At 36.9% G+C, this 18,944-nt stretch overlaps 2 protein-coding genes across 5 annotated transcripts; one reads left to right on the forward strand and one right to left on the reverse strand.

The window, feature by feature from the left end:
- Positions 1–257: 257 nt before the first annotated feature.
- Positions 258–12,494, forward strand: tspan2a (tetraspanin 2a). The gene is made up of 8 exons (XM_060868080.1): positions 258–417; positions 4,361–4,463; positions 8,852–8,949; positions 9,357–9,431; positions 9,513–9,593; positions 9,682–9,744; positions 11,206–11,289; positions 11,379–12,494. The coding sequence occupies exons 1-8, from the start codon at positions 349–351 to the stop codon at positions 11,442–11,444; spliced, it is 639 nt and encodes a 212-aa protein (XP_060724063.1). The 5' UTR covers positions 258–348; the 3' UTR covers positions 11,445–12,494.
- Positions 12,495–17,879, reverse strand: slc25a55a (solute carrier family 25 member 55a). 4 transcript variants are annotated; one of them, XM_060868076.1, is made up of 10 exons: positions 17,761–17,879; positions 16,930–17,027; positions 16,680–16,805; positions 16,273–16,328; positions 15,053–15,143; positions 14,824–14,942; positions 14,548–14,740; positions 14,271–14,425; positions 14,109–14,184; positions 12,495–13,804 (listed from the first exon to the last, which is right to left on the reverse strand). In XM_060868076.1, the coding sequence occupies exons 2-10, from the start codon at positions 16,947–16,949 to the stop codon at positions 13,645–13,647; spliced, it is 996 nt and encodes a 331-aa protein (XP_060724059.1). In that variant the 5' UTR covers positions 16,950–17,027; positions 17,761–17,879; the 3' UTR covers positions 12,495–13,644. The 4 variants fall into 4 exon arrangements, with proteins under 4 accessions (XP_060724059.1, XP_060724060.1, XP_060724061.1 ...); XM_060868077.1 differs by lacking the exon at positions 17,761–17,879 and adding an exon at positions 16,411–16,501; XM_060868078.1 differs by lacking the exons at positions 16,930–17,027; positions 17,761–17,879 and having other exon boundaries at positions 15,053–15,775; positions 16,680–16,764.
- Positions 17,880–18,944: the final 1,065 nt, after the last annotated feature.

Raw genomic sequence — 18,944 nt, forward strand, 5'->3', positions numbered from 1 at the left:
GAATCAGGTTTATTGGCTAAGTGTGTTGATGTTGACACACAAGGAATTTGTTTCCAGCTGTTTGTGACTCTCAAAAGTACAGACATAAATAACATTATAGGACATAAATAAGACATAATTAACAGTTTCCATTGTGTATAACGTTTAACTCAAAGCCCTAATGGAGCCCCACGTGGTGTGTGTGTGTGTGTGTGTGTGTGTGGTTGAACGACACGTGGGCGTGGGCGAGCAGTGGGCGGGGCTTACAAAACGTGGCTCAGTGAAATTTCCCCCATGTCTTCTCTCGCGAGTTGGACATTAACCCTGTGAGATTCGAAACAGAGGACACACGAGGCAAACAACTGCAAAATGAGCAAAGTGCAAGGAGGCACGAAATGCGTGAAATACCTGCTTTTCTTCTTCAACTTCATATTTTGGGTGAGTTTTTCACTCCTAATCCATTTGAGAAGGAATAAAGTGGTACAGAGGAGAATGAGGTTAGACATGACAGGTGTATTTACACCACACTAACAGCCTCATGCACTGTCCATATCAGTCTTTATCACATTCACATTCACATTCACATAGCTATCTTTCATCTAGTTTATTAAGCAAGGGGATATTTTAGGTTTGTAAGCAGCATAAAAATAATTTTCTCTTCATTTCACCCTCCTATTAGGTGTAATAATAATAATAATAATAATAATAATAATAATAATGGTAACAGATTTTGAGCCCATTGTGCTGATTGGAGTCCTGGTTGTTTGGTAACAGAAGATATGTGATTGTATGACTGTGTATCTGTTCATTCAGTTGTTTATTTTTGAGGTGCAAACTGCTTGAAATTTGTAACTAATTTTGTTTATATTTGTAGTATATATTCTGACAAAAATCTGATATACATATATACATATATATATATATATATATATATATATACATATATATATGTGTATATATATGTGTATATATATATATAAAATTATTTTTTTGAACAAACACTGCAAAATCACCAATGCTGAATTTCAACCAACTTTGTTAAGGTGAAAGTCAAATACTGGAATGAAGTGAAAACAGCACTTTAGGCGCTATAACTCACCACAGGGAATTAATCCAGCTCAGTGAAGCACCTTTATGAGGACCTCCTCCGAGCTTCTTCACAGCTTTCTTGCGACTTCATTATGACAAGGAATAAACCGTATAACAAAGAAAAACATCTATTTTCTGTCTATTTGCACAGTTTCCTTCCTGATGGGTGGCTGTCAGTTTATTGTGACATTTCCTGCATAGGTGTCATTACAGTCAGCCAGTTCCCACAAATGGGTCTTTTTAAAAAATTTAAAAAAAAAATGTTCAAGCCTATAAATAGATTATCATGCAACCGAAATGGCTTAACTGCATCTCACTGAACATTAATTAAATTTTAAAAGTTTAAATGATGGAAGACTGAAGATTAAATGGTTAAAAAAGAAAGAAAAAGCAGCCTATAATTTATTAATGTCTATTAAAGATGTACTTTTCTTATAGCTTTAAAATGGAAATGTAATTTCTGATAGGATCTGTGTGTCTTCTGTTACCTACAGATTTGTTCTAAAATTTGTTCATTAATTGTTCATTTATCATGTATCATTTGGGAATATTCCTGTGTGATTTGTGTAAATATCCCAAGGATATAAGCTTATAAAATATTAGGGTTTGGCTTTTTGAAAATTAACATTCAGCTAAACAACCTTCTAAAAGCAAGTGTTCTTTAATATGGCTCGTAGTTTTGGTTTCAGAATCAATTGGAATCTCCCTTAGATTTTACTGTTTTGTGGTGTCAGTTACCAATCTTAATGCTTAGCCAACAGACATCTAGTCAATACTTATGAAGCAGTGTATTGCTGGAATACAGTAGGGGATTTACCCAACTGTGGACTGTTGTGATGTAGCAAGAAAAAAAATAGCTTTTATTTTGCTTATGACTAATGGAAACTTCATGGTTCAGTTAAGGTTTACTGATAGCTTTTCCATGTATTATTTTAGTGTGTGTGTGTGCTCATGTGTGCACGCTTGTGTGTGTGTGTGTGTGTGTGTGTGTGTGTGTGTGTGTGTGTGTGTGTGTGTGTGTGTAAATATACAATAGAGATGTAAAGTCTTCATTGCTCAAACTTGCATGTTTTACAAAATAACCAAGGCACTACAACAAATAGTAGGATGTGTAGAGGCCCTTGTTTGAGTGACAGCCACAGGACATCACTAGTTTCTCACTTGCTCTGGTATGATCTTGGTCCACTCTTCTTCAAGTCTCTTCCAGTTAGAGGGTTTCTTAGCAAAAACAATGTTGCCAAGGATTTTTGAGAGTTTGGTTTTTGGTATTTGATCAGGACTCTGGACTGACCATTTCATTACATGGTTACATACACATTAAGAAAATGTTATTGAAGAATAATTGTTTAATTATGTATATTAGTAGGGTTTATTTTTACAGTTTGAGGCTAATCTTTACTGTATGGATCAGTGCAATATATTCAGGGGAAATCCGTTATTCAGATTCTGCTCCTCCTATTTTCTCTGGCTTGATGTTAGATTTTCGCAAATGGTCAGTGTAAGAATGCTGTAATGGAGGATTATGTTGGGGTGATTGGTTATCTCTGTATTGACGTCTAAACAATAGACAGCAATGCCTTTGTCTCGAAATATGTATGGTAGAGAAGTGAACTGTTGTCTGGCCACTTGGCATAGTAGCATGGTGGGGTGAATGCCAGGGTTGGAGAGTTCCAGCGGGAGTGACAGCAGAGTTCTGTGAGACTGGCACAGCCTGCCTGTTGATGATGACAGTGGGGGAGTGGCAGGATGACCTTATGAGAGGTTTCCCATTTACTCTTAATGCTACACCTTGCTGAGGGTAATATTGATTGAGTTGTACTCCGTGAGGAATTATCGAAATGGTATTCTTGGTGTTTGGTGTCCTATCAGGCTTTTAGGAACACAGGAGCTTATTAGGTCAAAAAACAGTCTAAAGCCTAATCCATTTCACTGACATTATAAGGCAGGCTATGTTTTGAAGCACTGCAGACAAAGTCCAAGTGCATTTTGGTTAAGAACATGCGTTTAAAAAACTTCCCACAGACAGACTAAACAAATATGGTGAGAAGAACATTTTACCATTCTACTGGAGCCAGAAAACATTTAACAAAAATCTTTTTGCAGTCCCCACATCAGGATTTTTATGACTAAAGAACTTTAAGAGGTTGATGGAGAACTAAGAGTTTTGAATGTAAATGTAATTTAACTGCTTGTCATTAGTAAACACTGTAATAATATTAGGTTTCATTTTGTTTAAACAACATTGCACTTATCTTTTCTATTGCAGATTTCTGTGATTTTAACAATGACATGGTTGTTGGTGCCAGATGGGCTAGATTGAGGATTGAACAAACCGATGGTCTTGGCTAGTATTTGCATGATTTTATGCATTGCCCTACTGCTACATGACTAAAGTATTAGAAAACAGCATGAATGACCAGATGCACAGATGTTCAGCACTCTAAGTGTGTGTACTGTGTATACACAGTTAAGCCATAACATTAAACCCACCTGTGTAATATTCTATAGGTCCCCCATTCTGTTGATATAACAGCTCTGACCTTTTTAGGCCTGGACTCCACAAGACCTCTGAAGGTGTGTTGTGGTATCTGGCACCAAAACCTTAGCAGCAGATCATTTATATCCTGTAAGTTTTAGGTGACCTCAATGGTATAGACTTATTTGTCCAGAACATACTACAGATGCTCGATCAGACTGAGATCTGGAGAATTTTGAATCCAAGTCAACACCATGAACGCTTTGTCATATTCCTCAAACCATTGCTTTACAATGTTTGCAGTGTCGCATGGTTCATTATCCTGCTAAAGAGGTCACTGAGATTAGGGAATACTGTTAATCTCATCTCGCAGGAAATTAGTATAAAATATCATGTCATCCATTACATGTTGCTCCATTACACCCAGCTTCACTGCATATGCTTTTTTATGACAATATGTCAATACAGGTATGGTGTAAGTTGATGTTAACTCGATAGTCTTGCATACGACTACAGTAGCTAGCATTACTCATGCAATTGTCAAATTGTTTGTCCACATTTTTTTTGTATGATATGACACTGCCGTAAATGGTAGGAAATATAATCCCAATATTGACACTAGATTAAGATATTTTAGGTGTTTTTTTTTTAGTCTGTCTCTGATTGAGGTGTCATGTTGGTAGTAGGTATCTTTTTATTTTACTTGCTTAAATATTTCAAATATACATATTTTGTCTAATAAATAGTGTCAGAAGGAAGATAGATGATACAGTTTGCAAACTGATAACCATAAACATTTCTCTTTTTTGTGTCCAGCTGTCTGGTTCTTTGGTGTTAGCAGTGGGACTGTGGCTAAGGTTTAATACTAGTACAGCCTCATTACTGAGAGTAGATGGAGCTCCAGAAACCTTCTTTTTTGGTGAGTACCATACAACTTTTACATGAAAGATTTTTCTAATCAAAATGTTATGCCGAATGAAAAAGAATTTTCTGATATAACACAATAACATAGTGACGTATATCGTGTATCTGTAGACCTTCTACTAAGATTTCATGGGATTAAGTGGGGATTTTATTGGGCATACAGTTTATTAGCTAAGAATGAGATATAAATTGTAAAATGGGTCAAGACATCCTAATTCAACCTTGGTGTTGTCAGATCACGAGGCACCTCATTGTTTCTCAAAGAGTTAACATCATGTTGTTGCCAGTATAGTTATCAGAGAACAAGGAGCTGCACCCCATTAGACTTACAGAAATCTACTGAATCACAGGTTGAAATGTCTTCCATTACTGACTAGACTTTCACTGGGGTGAAATAGTGTTAACTAAAGAGGTCATTGATACCAACATTTTGCAGACCGGCTTCATGATAATTACATTTCAATTGTCTTTTTTGTATCATGCACTGGCCCCTATCTTCAGATTAACTTCCAAATCTATGCGTGTCCAAAAAGCACCACCAATGAACTAACTCTTCCCTTTAATCTGTACCTGTTAATGCCATCTTCCCACAACTCCTCACTCCTGTTGATTTTTGGCTTTTTGAACAACCTTAAACTTTCAGAAATCCAAATGACTTGCAGTAGGCTACCAGATTTACTGACACCCTGGATGGGATGCCAGTCCATTGCATGGCACCACACACACACACACACACACACACACACACACACACACTTGTTCACACTTGGCTTAAAGGGCCAGATTTAGCTTAGCAAGTTCATCATGACCTGCTGCTGAATCTGAGAAATGATGCATATATAATGACAGGACTGTTTTACTGTATGGCAGAGCTGCTTTAATGGGGAATAAAGGGGGTCAATACTGGGCTCAAGCATAATGAATGGGACACTTATAAATCCGGATAATGGCTAAAGGGTATTTCTCAAAGGACATTACACATAGCGGTGCCTTGTGAGTTACAATGGGTTCATTTTCTTATTGACTCTCCTTGGCACCCTCTCAGAGGAACAGAGGACTGCTGAGCTTGAGCCATGGGGCCATGGACCTCCATCCACTTACCTCATAAATCTTGATCTGTGGTCTATTAGTTTTCAAGTTGAAAAGAGGTTGTTTTAGACTAGTTTTATGTTCACATGTCTTTATGATATCTAAATACAGAGACAGGCTTGTTGTAAGCTGCGGATGGCAGATTCACTTCTGTATTCTGTACAAATCAGGCTGACATATAAAAATAATATTGAGATGTGAAACTGAAGATACATGTTTTTTGTTTTTTATTTTATTATATATTATTTTATTTAAAGATCAGGGTAGTTCTGGGTGAGGGTGTAAAGTGTTATAATTACAGGAACGTTAAAATTTATAACCTTTTACTTTTAAAGGAAAAATGTTGTGGTAACGTATGATTATATAGGTAAAAAGATTGGGAGTAGTTATTAGTCAGTGCATGAGAAATTGGTGCCAACAATTATGAAAAGATTGAGCTAAATAATCTAAGCATGAGTAACTTATTGTGTATATCGTAAGTAGTATATTTATCAAATGTGCTACACTGGTGCAGTGGGTAGTTTTCCCCGTCACAGTTCTGTGGTCCTGGGTAAAATCCCGTGCATGGGTTACTGACTGTGTAAAGGTTCATATGTTCTCTTATGTCTGTGTGTGTTCCCTCCACCTACCAATACATGCTGGTAGATAGATTGAATGTCTGTGTGAACATTTCCATGACATGGACTTGAGTCCCATGCAGGGACTATTTCTTCCTCACAACTCAGCGTTCCCAGGATAAACTTCAGATCCAGGACAAGCAACTACTGATGATAATTGGATGGAAATGCTACAACTTGATGGCTGTTTGAAGCATTATTATTTAATGAAAAGCAAATAATAGAACATTTTTGTTACTCAACCATTAAAACAGCATAACACTGATAATGTTAATCATCATATTTATATTTAAATAGCTTTATTTCTCAAAATAAAATGATGTAGTAATGTATGTCTTTATTCTTATGAACTGAAGTGGCACATGGTAACAAATGGTAGCTTAGTGTAATGTGAGTGTGGAATGTTTAGGTTTACTTTACTGTGATACATTTGCAGACTTTCATTCATTTTAATTAGGAAACTAGTAGATAGTAGAACAGCTGGAACCAAATTCCTTGTGTGTGTCAACACACTTGGCCAATAAACCTGATTCTGATTCTGATTCTGATATTGCATTGGCATACTGATTGCGCCATACATTTCAGATGGTGTATAAGTTACCAAGAACTGACTCTGTCAAGACAAACTTGAAAGGTCTTGCATGATGACACAACATTCCTCCCAGGTGTTTTTCCATTTGGTCACCTGTTTGCTATGGAGCTCATTGTGCTATTAAAATATACAAAGGTGTCATGTTACTGACACAGACTAATATTTATACTTTTTTAAAGGACTCGCAGGTAATTCCTACCACATTTGAGTATTAAAAAAATCATCATAAATTGTTCTGGCTATGTGCAGTGAAGAACTGTTTATCTTCTGTGAGCAGTGTTTATATAGGCTAAAATGGTGGCCGCTTCTAGTGCCAAGTTTTCTATCCCTGTGGCAGTCAGGAACTGAAGAGAGGTGTTTTCAGCTTTTATGCTCACAGTGGACTCCTTTTTCTCTCCTTCATCATGTCTAAAGCAAAACAACAGCTCAGCGCCTCCCCTGAGTTTTAATTAGAATAGGGAGTGAAGGTGATGAAGCCCTTTCTCGGCAGCCAGCAAATGTAGAGAAAACGACCTTGCCTCTTTTTCATATACCTCCAGCTGAGATGTTTTTGCTGTTCTTGCTTGAATTGTTGGAAAACATTTTCACTAAGGTAGATATACTTGTGTGAATTTCACACTCCTTAAAGGTATTTAGTTTGGATTTTCATCACTAATTATGGTTGATGTCAGGCTGAAATTCTATGCAGATGATGGCAAGGGGTTGTATTTATAGAGTTGATGCCATCCTAGCAACGGTGTCTTCAAAGCAGTCCTTAAGTGTCCTCAAGAGAGAATTGTTGCTATGGGCAGGATGTGGTCATGGCAGAGGGGATAATGTGCAGCAGGTTTGCTTATTTAGAATGACTTGAACAATGAAAGAAATATAATGCTTCAAAATGAAATATTTTAAAATTTAAGAAATGCAGTAATTAAAATAAAGAAATCAATTGAAGAAAGTTTGTTTTTGGTAATTTTGCTTTTGTAATATCTAAGATTTTCATTTGTCTAAAATTTGACCCCTGTAATTAGTTGCAACCAGCCTGATTCTGTTCTGAAGCCTTGGTTCAGAGGTGTGTCGGGAGCTGGAAGATATTGTAAATGTGAATAGGTTAGAAAACACTCTAGGATATAAGGGTGTGGCTGTAATCAAAGGAGAAGCTTGTGTTGACCGTATTAATCGAGTGTGTTGTGTACACAAAGACTGGTTTATGTTGCTCTCTGTCTTTGGCTGGGTTGATAAGGGCCTTTGACTATTTTTGTTTGCTTTGTGTTGCCTTTGCTGTGAGGATCCCTGTTTTACATACACCAGCAGCCTGTAGCATGGTTTAGATCAACAGACTCACTGCTGCTACTATACTTGTGCACTTTATGGTCCCTGGTGAAAAGGTTTATTTATGCAAAGGGAAGTACATATTATTTAAACTGAAACTCATTCTGCCTTCTTGTCATTCAAGTTGAAAAAAAGATATCCATTTTTACAGACAGACATCACCACAAACACCTGGTAGAATTATGTGGGTAATTATGTGCCTATTTATAATGGAATATAATTTGTCATTGGCTAAGATAGCCAGATGTTTTTGTTCCTCTTTTTAAATTTCTCATCACCTTTTGGTTTTTACCTTTTTTTTTAAGCATTTGAATATTTCATGGATGAAATGTTCCAAGAGAGGAAATATCAGTAAAAAAGAATTAACTAAAATTAGGCCCTTTAAAATTAGGTTTTTCATAGTTAAATATTTTAACATTTATGAGCTGGCCACACCAAGTTTGAATTTGGATGTAGTCTGACTGGTCTTGGTCTGTCTCAAATGAATATCATAAATAACTGTTTTACACTGTTTTTTTTTCATACATAGTTTTTGAGGCAGTATTGCTATCAATTTTCAGCAAATAACATTTTTGCCCTGTCCCAAACTGAAATATATGCTACTCCACTGTAGCATAAACATGCACAGAACATGTAGAAATGTCCTATTGCTGCCGACTTCTGGTGAGATTTTGAATTGCATAAATGTATGTATGGAAAGGAAATTTTAAGAAACTCTTGTAAATGTACTACTGTAAGGTTTCCAGCTACCTTGTCTCTCTTTTCTGTTTCCAGCTGTGTACATTTTGATTGGAGCAGGAGGAATCATGATGCTCGTGGGTTTCTTTGGTTGCTGTGGAGCAGTGAGGGAGTCACAGTGTCTACTGGGACTGGTGGGTAAGAGCCTTGTACCGCTCCACTGACCTCAACCAGTCTAGAGTTTGCAATGCAGAAATGTTTTTTATTTATGCAAACGTGGCTAGAAGTCTGGATGAGATTAGTGAGTGTGAGATTCCTCTGTCAGTCACTAAACACTTGAGCCACTAGACAATCTTGGCTGGCTGTGACCTTGTGTATGCAATGGCAAATAGTGTGTTTCTTGATGTGAGTTGTAAGTGTGTTATGTGCCCTGTGATGTAGAATGAACTGTTGGCTACATGTGTTTTGAAGCAAATGCGCTAGTCCTGACCCTATATGGTTTTAGTTAGCTAGCACAAGGGATTTGGCATATGATCAAATTCGGAAAAAATTATGGTAACATCCTACAGTAAACTAAAATTAGCTCTTGTCTGTTTTTTAGTTCTTTTCCTGTGTGCTGATCATTTTTGCTGCAGAAGTGGCTGCAGGAGTTTTTGGCTTCTTGCACAAAGATGAGGTAATTTCTTCAACTCAGCAGTGCTGTGAGTATAGATGCTGATGATATGTAACGCCATAAATTGATGCTCTGTCTTTTCAGATTATCACGGAGGTTCAAAACTTCTACAATACCTCTGTCAATGAAAACAGCACCACAATCTACCGCATTTACCATGATATTGTAGGTCTATCATTTATTCTTAAACTACTACTGTAGCTGTCCTTATTTTAGGATTACTCGCTGCATTTCTTGTGTTTGTCTTTTATAGCTTGATTGCTGTAAAGGCTCAGAGATCAAATCTGATGACTTTCCATGCCCTGTAAATAGCAAGGTACAGTTTTATGATGTTATTCTTGTTGTATTTTATTAGTATTTAGAAATCCATTTAATAGATCTTAAATTGTTCCATCAGATGCTATCATTATGTTTGAATCCATGAAAGAAAAAAAATATTTCTTATAACCTATTTTTATTTATTTAAAAAAATATGTAAGTTAAAATGGTGTTAAGTAAAACATAGTTGAGAACAATTTTATTTGAACAAAAAAAAAGTACTGCGAAATAATTATTGGGCCTGAAATAATTCATGGACTTTTTTCCAGCTGATGAAGTGAGCTTGCTTTGCCATAAAATATTTTGTGGATCTTACAATTAGAAATTAAAATTCAATAAGAAAAAAAAGATTCAATAAGATTTGAATCATTACCACCTGACGACTCCAGGGTCCCAGCTTTGATTGTGGCGTCAGGTGAATGTTGCTGTGGAGCTTCTTATGTTCTCCCTATGTCCACTTGGGTTTCCTTCAGGTTCTCCACTTTCCTTCCACCTGTAAAAACATGTGAGGAGGTGAATTGGCATAGATAAATTTCTCCTCTGTCTGAAGGATTGTATGTATGTGTGCTTAATGCCCCGTGATGGACTTGCATCCCATTCAAGGTCTATTACCACTCCATGTTCTTGGGACAGGATCACATAAAAGACATTTTTATATATATATATATAATGTGTGAGTGTGTGTGTGTGTGTGTGTGTGTGTAAGTGTGTAAATTAGCTGTCATAAAGTCCAGCAGACGGCAGCGTTGACCATTATTAGGTATTGAGACAATGAGTACTGGGATATGAAATGAAAAGAAGTTCAGCACAGAACCCAGAGGATGGGAGAAGCATGTATGGTGGTTAAATATAGAGAGAACAGCGTCATCGGGCATCAAGGCAGGATACACCCTGGACGGAGTGCCAACCCATCGCAGGGCACACTCTCATTCACTCACGCAATCACACACTACAGACAATTTTCCAGAGATGCCAATCAACCTACCATGCATGTCTTTGGACCGTGGGAGGAAACCGGAGTACCCGGAGGAAACCCCCGAGGCACGAGGAGAACATGCAAACTCCACACACACAAGGCGGAGGTGGGAATCGAACCCCCAACCCTGGAGGTGTGAGGCAAACATGCTAACCACTAAGCCACCGTGCCCCGATATATGAATATATATATTATATATAATATATATATAAGTATATATTACTTATAAATAACTTATAAATATATATGGACTTATAAATATAAGTATAAATACAGATATATATTCTGTATATAAATATAAATATATATATTTTGTATCAGCTGGACAGACATGTCAATCCTCAGTCTCTCTGTGTCACTTCATAATGAACAGTGTTATAGCACCCTCTCAGGGCCTTATATGAAAGTCAGAGGAACATATTTAATTAAGAAAGAAACTCTTAACCTTAAGAAATATCTTAACCATCATTTTATTTTTCACAGGACTGCAGACAAGCCATAAAGGAATTTTTCAATGAGAAACTTTTCATCATTGGATATGTGGGTATTGGCATTGCAGGAATCATGGTGCGTACATGGAACTGCCTGAATATAGTTTTAAGGGTGTGTGGCATGCAATGTGTGTTATTCTAACATATTACGGTTTTTGTGTACAGGTAATTGAAATGATCTTCAGTATGGTTCTATGTTGTGGTATTCGGAGCAACAGGGAAGTCATATAGATGCTCACAGGTTTCCTACTTCATGCATCTGTCCTGAATCCCCTGTCCTGACCTCACTGAGCCAACTCCTCAACATAAGGCTCAACATAGAGTAATGTAAGATGTAGCTAATTCTAATTCTGTTTTCATTCTTTGTTTAATTGTATTTGTCTGTAATGATTCACCACTGTATGGTTTGAAAGTGTGACTAAATTAACACACCCTTATATTATTTAGTTATTAAGCAAACGAGTTATGATTACAATCTGATTTGTATGAGTTTAGACTTTACCAAGCAGAGACGTTTAGGCAACTTTTTTTTTCTTTTCTTCTTTCTTACTACTATGCATTACAAGGACTGGTAATGTAAATGTGTGTACTGCTTGCTTTCGGTTAATGCCTTGGAATGTTATTTGGTGTGCAAATGTATTCCATATTAGCTGTAGTCATGTTTTTAGGTTTTGAGTAATGCTCTGTAAACATTTAGGCAGTTTGTGATTGGTTTATGTTCCTATCTGAAGTTTATGCTGTGGTATTTCAAAATCAGGATTTGAAGATGACTGCAACAGCACAGTATCGAGTGGTGTGACACAAAACTGCAATGTTGCTTGTATGTACAGTGTGAAAAATCCATTGCCCTGGTAAACTGTCAGTCCATTATTGTAATGTGTTCTTTCATGAATGCATCAGCACTGCCCCCTTTTTCATAGATAAATATATATGAATGATTAAACTCAGCTTTGTGTGAGTAATCATACTATCAGTTCTTTATTTAAATGAGCGCAAATTGGGGTAACTGATACCTCATTGTGTATTTAACCACACATTCAGTATGGCACATGCCTTTCCTACCTATGCTATGAATGTGAAATGTAATAAAATATTTAGTTGCATATATTTCTCACAGAACATTTTGAACTTCTTGGGTAATACTTCATACTTCAAACAGGGTACTATTGAGTTTGACTGGTGTCAAAAGCACAACAAATAATCACAAATTTCATGGCATGTGTTTTGTACAAATGTTTAAATATGAACTGCTACAAAAAAAATAAAATATAATCAAAAGCCTTCTCTTGGCTACTTCCAGTTTATTTGAGTGTTTTGTAAATATCACAGTACAAATTGAACCTACATGTGAAATGATAAACCATAACATTTGCTCAAAATGTTTCATTATGACTATGCTGATTAATTAAAAAAAAAAAAACACTGCATAATTTATAAAAGGTATACAGTTTACACCAAACCATACATTACCCTCTGGGTCATTCTGAAACATTCAACAGAACAGTTCATCTAATGAATGTAAACCACACAGGCATTTCATGATCTTCACAATTGACATTATTCTAGTAATACTATTTACTTTATAGTTACACATTCTGTACAATCAGAATCATTTTACTCTGGTATGCTGCATTCCCATGTTATTTACTTTAAATTAACGTATTCCAGAGAATGTGCCATGGTATTTGCACCATAGTTTGTTTCTTTTACTCCAACATGTGATGGAACCATTTACCATTATGGCAGCACAATTACCTATGGGAATTGTTTAGTGCATAACAAGGGTGAAAAGGAGGAAGAAAACCAACCAACCAACAAAAAAAAAAACAAACAAAAACACCACTAACACGTGTAGGTCACTTTAGTGATTAAAAGGAATAAAACTAGAGTGTGTTATGGTTTGCTTTAGGTACAGTTATCTCCATCATGAGTCGTTCACGCCACAGCACACGCCATATGATATGATATTACCATATGATATTCATCTGATCCACAAAATTGTACAGAACAATTCAATGCCATACTTTATGAAATGTATATGTATATGGGGTGGGGCGCTGACCAATAGTACAATGATGCATCAATTCATCAAAACACAAAAATAAATGACTGACAAAACAGACACTACACAAAAAGGAAGTCAATTTGGTGATAGTGCCTTGATAGTGACACCATCCTCCCTCACTGAGGGGAATCACTTACAGATCCTTCTAGAAGGATGTTGAGCACCATCTCACCTCCTGCAGAAGCCCTTACAAGTGCAAAATGTTGGCCGTGGACACAGTTGAGTGAGCAGACCAGACGGGAAGTGCAGTTAGGTCAGAAACTGCCTCAGGAAACAAAACAGCAGAGCTGTCAATCTAACTAGTATTTATGTTTGATTGTGTCTCATGTCCCCAGAACAGGTTCATTTGCAGCAATTCTGGCTTGCTTATGGAGACAGGAGGTTAAATGACCTTTGGCTCAGAATGAATTCACCAACTCCAACAAAATACATAACTTGAGCAATGCCAAATAGAGGTGCAATGACAAGCGCCCTGCAGCCTGCCCCCTTCAGGAAAGCAGAGGGTCCTTCTTTCTTCATGATCTTGCTATAAAAACAAAAGCGAAACAAGAGTCAGCCACAGCTAATTAAACTAGTACAAGCAGCTGCAATCAGACAGCAAAACAAGAATTACAAACAATTTCCCTTTCTCTTACTAAAACCTTGAGACTAAGAGGAAGTCAACATTTTCTTTCAAGTTTAAAATGAGCAGAATTGATCAATGGTCTTTACAATTATATTCAAGTTAATTTCTAACTTTAACCTAGAAAGTTCTGTTAATGTTCTCCAAATACAAACCAGTGTAATATGAACAAGTGAATATTAGAAGCATTAGTGGTTTGTATCCTCACCTCACACAGTCAACCACTCCATTGTAGGTCTCCTCATTAGTGCCTTTGCTCAAAGATTGAAGTCTGGTTTTTATCACTGAAACATACAAACAGGAAATGAGCTTGTATAGAAGCAGGAAATAGAAACCCACACACACACAAAAAAAAAAAACCCTTACTCACCATCACATGGGTTAACCGCCACTGCAGCAGTTGAACCAGCTAGACAGCCAGCCATGAACGACCAATAGAATGGCACCACATCATCTCCAGAGCGCTTACCCAAGCGGTTAATGTTAGCAAAAAGAGGAAAGTAGACAACAGAGAACGGCACATCTCTGAAGGCAAAAAGAAGATAACCACACCAAAATATCACACGGTGCTGAGAAATTGAGATTCTTAAAACCATGTACTAAAATGTACATCTAGTACACACACACACACACACACACGTGCTTACCTCATGAGTGTTGCTCCCAGCCCTTTATATAAACCTTGGATGCCCTTGGTGTGTAGCAGCTCTTTGGCAATTTGTGTTGCAGAAATGGTTTGAGCAGCAGAGCTCGGCATGACATTATAGGATCGGCTCAGCAGCGTGTTTGTCTGAGCCAGCTTACTGGGAACCAGGATACCAGGCATTCTCTGCTGGGCAGCTGCAAGCAGAACAAGAATATTAAATATAATTTCTAATTTATTTTACACTAATTTTCCATACACTAATAAGTGTATAGCTTACCTAGTCTTCCAGCATCCTGTAGCTGAATTTTCAGCATCTCCATAGGAGTAGTAATGATGACTTGGCACATGCCTGCACCACAGCCTGCTAACATTTCTTTAAACACCGACAAACCCTTCCTGTAACACAGAAAGTTCTTTGTAAATACAAGTTAAGGGAGGCTGTATGTAAAATAATAATAAATACTTCTATATAAAACTGTGTTAGAATTTTCTAAAGCATTACATACCCATCTTTGGAAAGGTGTTGACGAAAGAGGTCATTGGCTGCCAGCTTGATGGCCTTTTCAGGTGTGACAAGAGCAAGATTAACTGCAGCACCTAAAAGACAAAAACACAGCAGATTAGCCAAAAAAGTAGCAAGATTTACTTGCATTTCACAGAGCTCCCATTCCCCACCAACATCATACCAAAGACAGAACCATACTATGTATAAATAAAAATAGAGATTTTAATACAATTTAAAAAAAAGGCATTAAAAAAAGTAAATAAGAACAATTACAAAAAAAAATTAATTAATTAATAAAATAAAAAAAAAAGAAGAAAAAAGTGTTATGAGTAGAGTAAAAAGCAGGCATAAAGGAAGAGTAAGAAAATAGTTTCTATTTCAATAGCCCTCTTAAAATGCAAGGGATAGGGGCAGATAATGTGTATTCATGGGAGAGAAGTGTAGAAAACCAAAAGTGATATCACAAGATGGTTAGAGAGGCATGTAATTTTACAGTACATGCCCAAAGAGTTAGTAATAGACAAAATGAAAGTCTACAGAAATTCAGAGGCTATGAAGAAAACAAAACAAAGGAACTATACTTATTCAATAACAACAACAACAAAAAAAAACTTTGTGCCTAATTGTAATAGAGCAGAGTGGACAGAACCATGATAAATGATTTGCCTCCAGCGTGGCTGCGCCTTAATCGGCTAGCCTTCACTATCCCAGGGGGGACCCATGTCTGTAACATGAAAAAACACAGATGCAAACAAACAGCATTCCTTACATCAAGCGGCAACCCAATATAAACATGGGCTGTTATGCTCAAAGTTCTGTTACCTACAGTTCAGTTTATTCCAGAACTACCATGTAAAAAAAATTCCAATAGATTTTATGTCAATGTAGATGAGAAGTCTACAAATTAACTGGTAATTAAGTGCAGCACATTTACTAGGTAGCCACTGTACAATTGTGGCTTGTATATTTACAAAGAGGCATGCATTTTCGCTAAAGAGATCCATCTTACCAACCACTGTGAAAGTTATTTTTTCCCTAATGCTAACTAATGCTTGTAGCATATCTAGTTAACCAGTTCTGTGGTCATGAACCACAGGCAAGTGGATTCAAGCACAGCTTAAATGTCAGAGTAGAAGACATATGCTCATAGCTTAACGTCCACAATCATTTGTTGTTAGAATGAGCCACATAATGAAACACTCAATATAGAATTACTCTTACCTCTGTACATGCCAAAATACCCCTCAGATCGCACGGTTTTGACTAGACAATCCATCCTAAGAAAAGACAAGAAAAAAAAGAAAACTAGGTCAAACAACTGTATTCAGTAATCCAAGTCCCAACATGGTCAATGCTTACCCTACAAATGACAATATGCAGGACTCTTCAAAGCTTCTACACATTCCGATGAGAGTAACCACTGATATTGGTGTGAATGAAACACTCAGGGCTAAAAACACAAAGTCGTCGGTCATTGGACAACAGGAAGTGGCTACAATAGATCCTGAATATAAGATGATGTGGCCCCATGGCAATAGTGTCCTCACCATGGGAGAGAAGAGGGCCACAGCCTAAAACACTTACATAAACTGGAATAACAAGAAAAACCAAGAGATAGGTTTGCTTACATGTTTTTGTAGACCTGTTGACCATGTCTCTGGTTCTGGAGTCGAGTCTTAGCTAGGTCAATGGGGAATACACAAGTGACACCAACAAGTCCAGCAATACCACCATTGATGAACTTGGCAGGAAGGCTGAGCAGAAAAGCAAGAAGAAGAAGAAGCAGAGTCAAACAAATCACATGATAAAACACAGCGGTGCTTAAAATACAAGTCATGGCATGCTGGGAAAGAAAAAAAAACAAAAAAAACCACATACCTGATCTGCTGCTTAGACATGATGAACAATCGGTAAAGTGGATAACTGGTAGATAGAAGTTAGTGAATTGCTTGATTACTTCTGAAATGTGTGCGGACCTGAAATTAGACAGGAGAATTGATCATTAAACCGTGTTGGTAAATACTCTCACTCACACAGCTAAACTAACCGCGTGATGAATGGCAGGAAGGCTGTGCATAGGAATCTCAGGCCAGCTAGAAATAGATACAGCCTCGTTCATCATCATTATGAGCTGATTGTAGATACATGATCGAGTCACTCGACACACGAAACAAATCCAATACAGCTTCAGTTCCTTAAGCCGTTAAATATACATTTTTTTTTGCTATATACTTTTAAATAATGCATAAATCCAAGGGTTTAATAGTTACGGCGATGAAATAAGACGACATGAAAAGCCCCAAACAAATCGCAGGCTATTTGTTAACAAAATATTTCTCAAATAGACAACCCCCTTTTGCCTGCAGGCGACACAAGGCGCCTATAACTGACCTCACAGGCCAACGGCTGTCAGCTAGCAAACGGGAAGCATTTACCTACGCCGTCGAATCATTAATATTACCTGAGAAACATTCAAGAACGATTTGTAACAGGCTAGGAGGGCTTGTGTACGCGAAATTACACAAACACTGCCGAATAATATTAGCCGGTTCCATGGAAACGATGAATGTGAACGATTAGCCTTTATGCTAACACGTTAGCTTAGAAGCTAATCAACTTTAAATCAACAAGAAGGATTTAAACAATAACAATTTTCAGGAAAATCGTGTCCCTAAATTTTGTTTGTTGGAAAAAAAAAAGAAAACTTACCCTTTAAAGCGACTGTAAACCACTGACTTTAGTAAAATATAAAAAGGCGCCTAAACGTCTGACTTCCGTACGGTACAGTGTGAGAGAATTTGAATGAATGAGTTCGCTGGAAATTTCCATTGGTATTTAAGGAAGGAGGAGGAGCCGGAGAGTTACGTCATGACTTCTTAACCAATCAGAAACGTTTAGTCTACAAAGCGTTGGCTGCAATGGCAGTGTGGTGTCAAATTTCACTGCAATGGCTTTATTGTTTAGACAGGATATTTATTGTTTTACAATATCGGTGGTGTTATTAATTAGTGTAATGTAAAACAGATTGTGGCTAATATCAGCACTGTAATTGCGTAATTGCTTTTATAGTATTTTTATGTAAGTTTTACCGAGATATTAATGATATTCAGGATCTGGGATGGGCGTTGTCCCATGTCTGGAATGTGTGTTTGTGTGTGTGTTTGTTTACCTTTTTAAGTACAAGAACCATTAAACTAAAAATGTCTTTTACTACTAAAGTTGTTTCTTTAAATGTCGTGTGTTGCTATAGTGTGTTACCAAAATATGTGACTTCTTACAGGATAAAAGGCAGCTTCAGGAAACTCAATTTATTTTCTGTTGCATGTCACCTTGAGGCAGACATTTGGTATATGTGTTAAAATTGCAGATAATGTGCAATGGTAGTTAGTCTCGCATATTTTTACTTGCAAGATGTTCCTCTACTCTTAAATAAATGTTGTCTTAAATAAAAAGTCACTTTTTATAATTTATAGTTTTGGATACGTGCTGCTCAAAAAAGAGCAGAAGCTGTAATATAATACAATACTGTATTTTCACCTAATAAATAGAAACTATGCTTCATAGTAAACTAGCAAAATTCCTGGAGCCTTTCCCATCCATTGATGTGCATTGGAAGTTGGTCTGATTCTAAAATTACAAAATTGTTAAATTGTTAAAAGAAACAACCCTTATAGCTCTAAACAGGTCTGCCAATGTGACTTTTCTAAAAGCCTAAAAAAATGTAGTAGCCTTCGAAGTTTTATATACAGCGTGCTTGTAAAATTGGCATAAACTATAGGGGGAAAGTGCGTATTGTATGTTTTAAGGAAAAATGTAGGGCTTATCGAGACGAGCCCACCAATCATTGTCAGAGAATGATAGAATTCTGTGTCACTGATCTCCCTTGTTCAAGT

Source organism: Tachysurus vachellii, chromosome 4 (assembly GCF_030014155.1).
Source record: "Tachysurus vachellii isolate PV-2020 chromosome 4, HZAU_Pvac_v1, whole genome shotgun sequence".
In the NCBI taxonomy this organism is placed as follows: domain Eukaryota; kingdom Metazoa; phylum Chordata; class Actinopteri; order Siluriformes; family Bagridae; genus Tachysurus; species Tachysurus vachellii.

Excerpts from the sequence above, each read along its gene's own strand:
- slc25a55a (XM_060868076.1), bottom strand. The coding sequence starts at position 16,949 with ATGTCTAAGCAGCAGATCAG. Across the intron at positions 16,329-16,679 it reads CAACAGGTCTACAAAAACAT|GATGGATTGTCTAGTCAAAA; the intron begins GTAAGCAAACCT and ends GTCTTTTCTTAG. Across the intron at positions 15,144-16,272 it reads GTATTTTGGCATGTACAGAG|GTGCTGCAGTTAATCTTGCT; the intron begins GTAAGAGTAATT and ends TTTGTCTTTTAG.
- tspan2a (XM_060868080.1), top strand. The coding sequence starts at position 349 with ATGAGCAAAGTGCAAGGAGGCACGAAATGCGTGAAATACCTGCTTTTC. Across the intron at positions 4,464-8,851 it reads TCCAGAAACCTTCTTTTTTG|CTGTGTACATTTTGATTGGA; the intron begins GTGAGTACCATA and ends TTCTGTTTCCAG. Across the intron at positions 9,745-11,205 it reads CATGCCCTGTAAATAGCAAG|GACTGCAGACAAGCCATAAA; the intron begins GTACAGTTTTAT and ends TATTTTTCACAG.